This window comes from Nicotiana sylvestris, chromosome 12 (genome assembly GCF_000393655.2).
Source record: "Nicotiana sylvestris chromosome 12, ASM39365v2, whole genome shotgun sequence".
NCBI classification, from domain to species: Eukaryota; Viridiplantae; Streptophyta; class Magnoliopsida; order Solanales; family Solanaceae; genus Nicotiana; species Nicotiana sylvestris.
Genome location: NC_091068.1, coordinates 48,468,886 through 48,479,306, shown reverse-complemented (window position 1 = coordinate 48,479,306; position 10,421 = coordinate 48,468,886). Strand labels below are relative to the sequence as shown.

The window sequence follows — 10,421 nt, the reverse complement described above, 5'->3', positions numbered from 1 at the left end:
TCTCTTCTTAATCTAGGAATCTTCCAGCAATACTCTACCATCGTCGTCCTTGATGCATCTCACTTCGTCCGAATTCCAAGCCTTCCTCTCTCTAAACTTGGCCATCCGGAATAACTTCTTCTCCCCACCTTTTTCCCCCAGTTCCTCTACATACGACCATAAGCCGCAGTCTTAGCCTCCGTGACTGGCAGCTTAGCTTCCTTCCTAGCTACCTTATACCTTTCCATGTACGCTCGCCTTTCCTCCTCACCTGTGCTCCCCACTAACTTCAGGTACACCGCCATCTTCATTTCCCCTTTACCTTGGACCACTTCATTCCACCACCAGTCTCCTTTATGCCTGCCAGAGACGCCCCTCGAAACCCCTAACACCTATCTCGCAGCCTCCCTTATATGTCGTTGACCATATAGTGCTTGCGTCACCGTTGCTCCTCCAAGCTCCCATAGCCGACAACCGCCCCTCCAACTTTTGGGATTTATCCTTAGTTAAGGCTCCCCACCTAATTCTCGGGCTTTCTCGAGCAAACCTTTTCCTCTTCTTTAATATAATACCAACGTCCATCACCAAGAGCCTATGCCGCGTCTCGAGTATCTCACCTGGAATCACCTTGGAATCCTTGCACAACCCTTTGTCACACCTCATGAGGAGGAGATAGTCAATCCGAATCTTCGCCATCGCATTTTGAAATGTAACCAAATGTTCCTCCCTCTTCAGAAAGGTAGAGTGCGCAATCACCAATCCAAAAGTCTTAACGAAGTCCAACAACGAGGTACCTCCTCCAAAAGGATATTTTTCGAAATTTTTACTTCAGATCACTCACAAAAATTCAAAAACAACCCAAAATTATATTCATGTCCAAATATAACTCTAATTTTCAAATATTATTTTCACTTAAATTTTTTCCACTTTTTCCAAAATTTTACAATTCTTATGTCCAAACGCTCACTAAGATGTGTGCTTAAACCCTGGTGGTGAAGATTTTAATTGGACTAAATTAAATTTTTTCCTTTGGGTAAGTGAGTGCTTAAACAAACAAAAAAAAAGAGTAAAAACTTGGAACCTCTCAACCTGGAACGTCTCATCTTAATTCTTATCATTTTGGTTCCCTATGCAGTGCGCTATGGAGCTTCAATTGTCTTCCACTTTCCTCTCATCCTCCATCTCCAGCCCCTATTTGATGATAGTCCCCAAACAACATATAAACCAACAAAAAGCACAAGTTTTGAGTATCAAATCATCAAGTTTAAATCCAGAAAACACTTCGGGAGGCCTGCAAAAAAGTTCAAAGAAAGATCTGTCTCGTTTACTGAGAACAGAAGCCGCTATTAGAGGTATCGAGAGGAAAGCCGACTCTGAGAAATACACTAACCTTTGGCCCAAAGCTGTTTTGGAGGCTCTCGATGATTCTATTAAACAAAACCGTTGGGACTCTGCTCTTAAGGTTTTTTTACTTCATACACTAATAAATTTCTGAATACATTTTATAAGGGTTTTTTCTTGCCTTGTAGTTGAAATATAAAGGAGTTAAAATTCATAAGAAGGGATTCAATACAACAACAACAACAAACCAGTAAAATCTCACGGGGTCTGGGAAGTAGAATGTAGGCAAACCTTAGCCCTACCTCAGAGGGGATGGAGAGGCTGTTTCCGGTTGACCCTCGGCTTATAGATTGCCAAAAAAAAAAAGGAGAAAAAAAGAACCAAATTGAAATGTAAAAGAAGATAGAGTTGGAACTAATATAATGTGAATAATCATTCATTTTCGTTGTTATATCCCATGGTTTAAGGTTCTTATGTCTCCGCTATTTACCATTGGGCTTCATTGTTAGTATGAAACAGACCGAGGTGATTTAATAGCTTGTTTGGCCAAGCTGCAAAACTCAGCTTTAGTTTATTTTGAGAAGTGTTTTTCTCAAAAGTACTTTCGTGAGAAACAGTTTGTGTTTGACTAATTAATTTGTTTTAGCAACAATTAGTGTTTGTCCAAACTTTTAAAAACTGCTTCTAAGTGTATTTTTTTCAAAAGTGATTTTCACAAAAGTACTTTCGGAGAGAAGCTACGTTTTTCCGCTTCTCCAAAACTGCTTCTGCTCAAAAGCACTTTTTTTTCTTCTTCTAAAGTTTGGCCAAACACTTCAAACTTTGAAAAAAAATGCTTTTGACTTTGAAGAAGCTTGGTCAAACTTGCTATTAATTTGGCCATAAAATGCATTCTCCATTGCTTTCTTGCATCAACTTCTAAGTGTCATCAAACTGCTTATTATTGAATCTTGTACATACTCTCAATCTTCATGCTAGTGCACCCATATGGTGTTGTAGATTTCTCTGCAACCTATGCAGCAATGGCTATATTCTTGTCAGATACAGCTTTCCTAGTTACAAAATCGCTAACTGTCACTTTCAAATAGTGCAACCGATCATCTTTGCTTAGACCTTTTAGTGAGTTGGAATAATTTTCTAAGACTGGCTTGAAACATTTCTCTTCAAGCACCTTCATTTGCAAGCCTTTTGTTATTCTTCTGTTTAACTCTTGATCACATGCTCGACTAAAATGGAGGGGAGACTAGAAAAATGGGTAAACTCTTGTATGTTAATGTTTAATATTGTAATTCTAAATCGTGAAGTCATAAGTAGTATTTCTTAATTTACTTTGGGTTGCATTATCCATTTATGAATCTTCGGTTGCATACAAATATTGAAGCCTATGTCCACAATAGTTTGGATTGAGGCTTAGTTGATTGACTCACCAGAGGCTTATGTAGTCGTTACTGTGTTCCAAATAAAACTGTAGATAAAACTCGTATTTATTGTTTTAACAATTTTTCTGACAGAAATGTGTTCTTACTATTAGGTTTTTGGCCTTCTTCGCAAGCAACATTGGTATGAGCCAAGATGCCACACATATGCTAAGCTTTTGGTAATGCTCGGCAAGTGCAAGCAGCCAAATCAAGCTAGCTTACTTTTTGAGATCATGCTAGCCGATGGGCTTCAACCAACACTAGATGTTTACACTGCACTTGTTAGTGCATATGGCTTTAGTGGCCTCCTTGATGAGGCGCTGCGCACCATTGATGATATGAAATCAGTTAGTAATTGCAAGCCTGATGTGTATACTTACTCAATCCTTATTAATTGCTGCACTAAATTTCGTCGTTTTGATATGATTGAATATATTTTAGCCGAGATGGCATATTTGGGAATAGAATGTACTTCTGTGACTTACAATACCTTAATTGACGGCTATGGTAAAGCTAAGCTGTTTGAGCTGATGGAAAGCTCCTTGACAGATATGATCGAAAGTGAGACTGCCTCTCCAGACGTTTTCACCTTGAATTCAGTAATTGGGTCCTATGGTTGCTGTGGGAAACTTGAGATAATGGAGAAATGGTTTGAAAGATTTCGGGTAATGGGAATAAAGCCAGATGTTATGACATTTAACATTCTAATCAAGTCATATGGAAGAGCTGGCATGTATCAGAAAATGGAGTCTGTACTTGATTTTATGAGGAACCGGTTCTATTCCCCAACAGTTGTGACATACAATATTATCATTGAGATATTTGGGAAGGTGGGACTTATTATGAACATGGAAGAGTTTTTCCTACAGATGAAGCACCAAGGAGTGAAGCCAACCTCATTCACTTATTGCTCTCTTGTTAGTGCTTATGGTAGAGCTGGACTTTTGGAAAAAGTTGATTCAATCATGAGGCAAGTAGAGAATTCGGACGTAGTTCTGGATACTCCTTTTTTCAATTGCATCATTAGTACTTTTGGTCAAGCTGGTGATTTAGAGAGGATGGTGGCATTGTTCTTGGAAATGAAGGTCAGAAAATGTAAACCAAACTACATCACATTTTCTACCATGATCCAGGCCTACGATTCACAAGGGATGATCGAAGCTGCCAATGACTTGAAGAGTAAACTGATTACTGCTTGTGGTACTTTGGCTACTCATACTATCCAGCCTCTGTTTTTTCTTATGCATATCATTTTTGCTTCATTGTATGAATCCTCACAGACTTACAGTTAGTAGCATAAAACCGAGCTATTTAAGTTAGCTCCAACACATTTCTGGCTAAATGTAGATGATAATGAAAAAGGTTGTCGTATTCTCTAATAAATCAGCTTTTATTTTTCTCTGTTGTCTGTACTAAGTTATTCTTTCAATTGGCTGCTTGATATCTGACACTTTGTTGTTACATTTTCTTAGAATCAAATGAAATGATCAGAGGCTAGTACTGTTATTCTGTCACTGGAGGAAAACTTTCACGTGGAATTCTGTTCATCAATGTTGTGAAAGTGCGCAGAGTGTTATCTGCATGCGAGCTTGTAAGTGTTTGTGTTCTCTTGTTCATTGTCTCTGCGCTTTTGTTTGTGGGAACTCATCTAAACTCATTAAATGGCCTGAAGTTAAAAGGCTTTTAAGCAGTCAAAGTGGTGAGCCAAAGTTGAAGGCTTTCATGCACTCAAAGCTCATGCTTTTGGTTTGTGCAACTGAAGATTAATCTATTTTTATTAAATAGAAATCAAGTTTGTCTTAAACCCAAAAAAAATAAAGGGAAAGAAAAGAGAAAGAAGAAAGAGAAGTAGTGCTGCGACTGATGCCCTGACAGAGATGCCTTATTAGCTACTCCCTCCGTCTCAAATTATTTGTCGTGGTTTCTAAAAATAGTTGTCTCAAATTATTTGTCATTTTAGAAGTTCAAGAGTAAATTAATTATTATTTTCCTATTCTACCCTTAATATTAATTGTTCTTGATGACTACAAATACCTTAATTATGAGTAAGTATTAAATGAGAAGAGATTATATCTTAAGACATAAATTAGGATAAAATAGTCAAAAACCTTTCCTATTTAATATTTTCTTAAGGGGCGTGTAAAAGAGAAACACGACAGATAATTTGAGGACGGATGGAGTATTTATTAGAATACATGTATTTACTGGAAGTGAAATACTGTATTTCCTCTCTTTTTGTTTTTGGATGTGAAATACTGTCGCTCTTGTAAATTCTCTTATATTTACTTGTTGAGAAAATACATATCATCTGTATATGTGTTTGACTATACTTCATCGTAACACTGTTGATCTATTTGTGTAGAAGGATGCTATAACAATTTGTAAATCAGATGGCATTGATCCAAGGAAAGAACATAGACATAGTGAGTCTATTTGCAGCGGTCAAACTTCTCTTCACATGTCTCTGTTAATTTGAAAGGCCTTAACTCACAACTAAACAGGATTGCGGTTTTAATGGTGGAGAGGGAGGACGTGATCAAGGGACGGCAATTTAAGATTGTAGAGCTCTTGCTGGGCAGCCACTTTGGTGTAACTTCTCTGTATAGCTTTATGGTTTGTCTGCCTGTGTATGAGAGAAGAGAGAAGATAGGTTCTAGTTATCTGGGATTTGACTCACAGCCATTCTCGAGGGTAGGGTCGGAGCAGGTCAGTGATGTAACAGGGCTTTTAAAAGGGCAAACCAATGCACATGGCGGAGCAGTATTAAAGCAGATGCTGATTCTTCCTTCTGAATTGGGTCTGTTTACCTCTTACTGGCTGCAAGCTGTGTGGCAGACATATGGAGCATTATAATGTAAGGCCATTTGCCAGCCCTTTGCTTGTTACCTGTTATTGGATATATAATTACAATTCATGTTTGACGCATCTCTAAATAATTCAAATGGATTCAGCACAAGCCTAAGAGGGAAAAAACCAAAAATTTCCATTAGAAACTGTTGAGTTACTGTCAGTGCTTCTGCCTTGTAATTGCTACTTTTGCTCTTTGAGGGATATTATCTCAGCTGATCCTTGTGGATACACCAATAGATCCATCTGTACAATATAGTAGGTTCTGTGGTTGACTGAGATTTAAGAAATTTTAATTTATGGTTGCACTTGTCCCCGCTCGGGGGTCCAGGTTGGGTTTGGAGGATGGTTACACTGGAACTCTTGCCCATGCACAAGTATTTGGTAGAATAGTCAAAGTGCACACAAATTGGACTAAATACTACCTTTAAAAAAACAAAAATAAAAGAAAGTGCATTTTTTTTGATAAGGTAAAGCATTATTAATAAAAAGCGTACCAAGAAGGTACACGAGCACAAAATAGAGCAAACAGCACCTACAAAGAGTACTCTTTACATCTTTCTCAACAGATCCAAAAATTCCAGATACTGATCCATACTATCTAATAAACACCTATTACACCAGAAAAACAGATTATGCAGACATAAATTTTTGGTACTAGAAATATTATTCTTTTTATTTTCAAAACAAACACTACTTCTTTCTGTCCAAATGGTCCATAAAATGCATAGGGGAATGGTCCTCCAAAGCTGCTTCTGAGACTTTGAATTATTGTATATGATTGAATTAAATTATTACTCTTTCTGACCATAACTATTAGAGTACCATGTCCTTGAGTGACCAACCATATGCTACTTGAGCAGTGCACATTACTTTCTAGAAGTGGATCGGAAGGTCCAGGACAGCGTTTGAATCTGATGCTACTTTCTGAAGAGCAGCAAAATACCTAACGACCTAAAGATAGGCCTTATTGCAACACATATATACAACTACTTTAATTAGCATATCATATTTGGAGAAAGTTCTTCTCCTTCAAGCTTTCAACACTGTCCTTCAAACTAACCTCTAGAGGAGTGAAATTGATGCCTAAGCCTTTTGCCCTTTCAGTAGATACTTGGTAGGGTAACATCATAGGCAGCTCCTTTTCACACATACATCCACGTTCAAGAGTTTGAGGTACCATATATAATTTAATTAGCTAGAATAAAGAATTCTCAAGATAGTAAATAGCTTATTTAAGAGTTAAGCTATAATGAAGGAAGTTGTACATCTGAATAATTTGAAGGCATCAAATTCTGTTTTCTCTCAAAGTTTATTCACTTGCTTCATCAAAATATCATAAGTTACTAGATGTTCTGAGGTGAATTTTTTAATTGTCTCTGCTGAACAATGTAGAGTTAGCTATGAAAAAATGTATTGATATGAATTATATATGAAAATTATTTCTGTTTTATACATGCCGAGGTTTGTTTTATGTGTCATAATCGGTCATCATGTGTTTAATACCTTAAATATTACTATCAGATACTTACTTCTCAGGGTAGTGATAGAAGGGTAAGGCTTGTGTAGAGTCTTCATAACCCTAGAAGAGGACATAGTTATCTCAACTAAACAGTATATGCCACTAGCTGAAGGAACTTCTAATGCTTGAACATGTGTTTACCCTCAAAATCGGATAATAATTGAATTTGTAAGTAGTTTTAAGGATACGTGGATTAACTTGAGACAAAGCGATGAATTAAGTTGCAATTGAAATAAACAATGATAAAGTAAATTCAAACCACACGAATTGAACAGTTACAGTCTTGGGAGGTTGAACACCCTCGAACTGGATGAACTTCAGTCTGTAACAAGGCACAGTTGAATAAGAACTTAAAGAGAAAAATAATACATTGTTTTGGAATGCGTGTTACAATATGTTTTACAAGTAATCAGACCCCCTTTATATAGCAGAGGAGTCCTACTTTAGGTACAATTCTATAAAAGGTAAAAAAATCTCTTGATTTACTGATTTGTCGGTTCCTTATTGATATGTGAGAGATATTCCCACTGTAATATCCGACCGGTCATGGATATTCGGCAACTGTTATTTCGGTCTTCTGTTGGTTACACTGACAATGTTTCCTCGAGCTTGTTCAAGGTCAGGGTCGATTCCGGGATCACGGTCTCAATGTTCTCGAGAACGGACATTCTGATCTCGGGTTCCGGCCCGGTGGGACCGGGGGTCGATCTTCAGTCCCTCATGTTCCGAGCCCGATCTACCATTTCGTAGACGATGCCGGTTTCTACCATATACAATATGTGCATTAGCAATGTCTCTAACATTGACAAACCAATAGACTCCAGTAGGCGACATATCTTTGCCTGCATCATGTAGAAGCCGTGTCTCACACTAAAATGTTTGTCATGCGATGCTTATTTAGAAAAAAAGGTGTAAACAGGAAGGAGGAGGTATAGTTGGTGAAAAAAGATCATCAGCCCGAGGACTTGTTAATTAGCCTCAAAAGACATGATAGATAATCGAGGTAAGCATTTACCTCCATGTAAAATAACTACAGATTACTAATTTCTCTCCTTAGAGACACTGCATATCACTTTCTAGAAATAGTCAATTTTCTAGTATCGGCAACAATCTCATATTGCCTTTAGGTGTCTTTTAATGATATTTGATGTGTTTATAAGTAGAAAAGACTACCTTTCATGCGTTGTAAAAGTTTGATATCTGAACTAGAGGGAACTATAATTTAGTCAAAGTTTGGTAATTTGAATCTGAACTAGAGGGAACATTCTGAACTGTGCATACTCTATCCTTCCTAGATCCCACTTTGTTTATACTGAGTTTGTTATTATTGTTGTTGTTAGTTGATTAGAACTAAGTCTATATTGCAATACATTAGCTTGGTTTGGAAATATATTTTGCATTCGTATTAAATACAAGTTAAGCGTTTGATAATTTGAATTGCATTCGCATTATGAGTGGTCTTAATGTGAGTTTATTTTTGAAATGTTCTTTTCAAAAATTAAAGCAGCCTTTTTCTAGATTTTGACTGAAGGTGATTGCTAGATCTCAATAAATTAACAGTAAAATAATGGAGTATCTTATACATTGAGGTTTTTGTGATTAGATCTTCTTCGTAAGAACATAGACGTATGTAGGAGCTATTAGAAAATATAAGTCTATATACACAACATTGTTGAAGTTTGGCAAAATGCCAAAGTCCCACATTGGTTGGGAGTTAAGTTTGGGGGGATTTTTCCCCTATAAAAGAAGGCCTAATGTTTAGGATTGAAACACACCTCTCATTTGCCTTCTCATCTGTTTAAGGCATTTGTATCTTCTCTCTTTAGTATTATTTCACTTGTATTTTTGGAGTGAAATAAAATATTGGTTGTGTCCGAGGAGTAGGCAAAATTAGCCGAACCTCGTAAATTCTGGTGTTCCCTTTATTGTTGCTTTATTGTCTTATTTATTATTTGGTGGCTGTCATAATTTTGGTATAGTAGTTGTGACTTATTCACACTATATACATTTGGCTTCCGCAACAATTGGTATCAGAGCCAAGGTACTGTCTAAGTATGCTCTGTGGTTGCAGCATAGTCTGATCTTCCACATCAGAAAAGATTTATCTTGGTAACTGAGTCAAGGTTCTGTCTGAGTATGCTCTGTAGTTGCAGCTTAGTCTGATCTTCTACATCAGAAAGGAAATAATCTTGATTTGTGTCGTCAGCTATTAAATAATATTTGTGTCAAATATGGGGGACAATAAACAAGAAGAATCTACATCAAGTGTCAACAATACGTCATCATTGGCATCTTCGCTTATGACAAGAATTGTGTCAAATGCGAAATTTGCGGTAGAAATTTTTGACGGGTCCGGACATTTTGGGATGTGGCAAGGCGAGGTTCTAGATGTCCTTTTTCAACAAGGGCTAGATCTGGCCATTGAAGAAAAGAAACCAGATGTTATTGGAGAAGAAGATTGGAGAATTATCAACCGTGTTGCTTGCGGTACCATTCGATCCTACCTTGCTAGAGAGCAGAAATATCCATACACAAAGGAAACTTCTGCAAGTAAATTATGGAAAGCACTGGAGGATAAATTTTTGAAGAAAAACAGTCAAAATAAATTGTACATGAAGAAGAGACTGTTTCACTTCACCTATGTTCCTGGTACCACGATGAATGAACATATCACCAGTTTCAATAAGTTGGTCACAGATTTGCAAAATATGGATACAACTTATGATGATGGTGACTTGGCCTTAATGTTGTTGGCGTCACTTCCTGATGAGTACGAGCACCTTGAAACTACTCTACTCCATGGAAATGACGAAATTTCTCTCAGAGAAGTTTGTTCAGCTTTGTACAGCTATGAACAAAGAAAGCGAGAAAAACAGAAGGGCGGAGAAGGAGAAGCACTGTTTGTGAGGGGTCGTCCTCAAAATCAAACGAGGACAAAGAAGGGAAGATCCAAGTCAAGATCCAGACCCAGCAAAGATGAATGTGCCTTTTGTCGAGAAAAAGGGCACTGGAAGAAAGACTGTCCGAAGTTGAAGAATAAGGCCAAACATAACAATGGAAAGGCTATTATGGATTCAAATGTAGCTGATTGTGATGATTCAGACTTCTCATTAGTTACAACAGAGTCATCAACATCATCAGACATATGGTTGATGGACTCGGCTTGTAGCTATCATATGTGTCCCAACAGGGACTGGTTCGTGGAATTTCAAGAAGGAGAATATGGAGTCATCCACACAGCGGATAACAGCCCTCTTACCTCATATGGCATTGGTTCAATACGATTAAGGAACCATGATGGAATGATCAGAACA

At 37.4% G+C, this 10,421-nt stretch overlaps 1 protein-coding gene across 2 annotated transcripts; it reads left to right on the top strand.

Annotated features, from left to right (window-relative positions):
* Window positions 1–1,029: 1,029 nt before the first annotated feature.
* On the top strand, window positions 1,030–5,945 carry LOC104214053 (pentatricopeptide repeat-containing protein At3g53170). 2 transcript variants are annotated; one of them, XM_070165469.1, is made up of 5 exons: window positions 1,030–1,441; window positions 2,852–3,938; window positions 4,211–4,329; window positions 5,101–5,161; window positions 5,240–5,945. In XM_070165469.1, exons 1-3 carry the CDS (start codon window positions 1,109–1,111, stop codon window positions 4,234–4,236), a joined length of 1,446 nt encoding a protein of 481 aa, XP_070021570.1. In that variant the 5' UTR covers window positions 1,030–1,108; the 3' UTR covers window positions 4,237–4,329; window positions 5,101–5,161; window positions 5,240–5,945. The 2 variants fall into 2 exon arrangements, with proteins under 2 accessions (XP_070021570.1, XP_009761953.1); XM_009763651.2 differs by having other exon boundaries at window positions 5,101–5,945.
* Window positions 5,946–10,421: the final 4,476 nt, after the last annotated feature.

Bases quoted from the DNA above. Each gene is read 5' to 3' on its own strand.
- LOC104214053 (XM_070165469.1), top strand. From the start codon at position 1,109: ATGCAGTGCGCTATGGAGCTTCAATTGTCTTCCACTTTCCTCTCATCC. The intron at 1,442-2,851 runs GTTTTTTTACTT...TCTTACTATTAG, and splicing joins GTTGGGACTCTGCTCTTAAG to GTTTTTGGCCTTCTTCGCAA. The intron at 3,939-4,210 runs GTACTTTGGCTA...ACATTTTCTTAG, and splicing joins TAAACTGATTACTGCTTGTG to AATCAAATGAAATGATCAGA.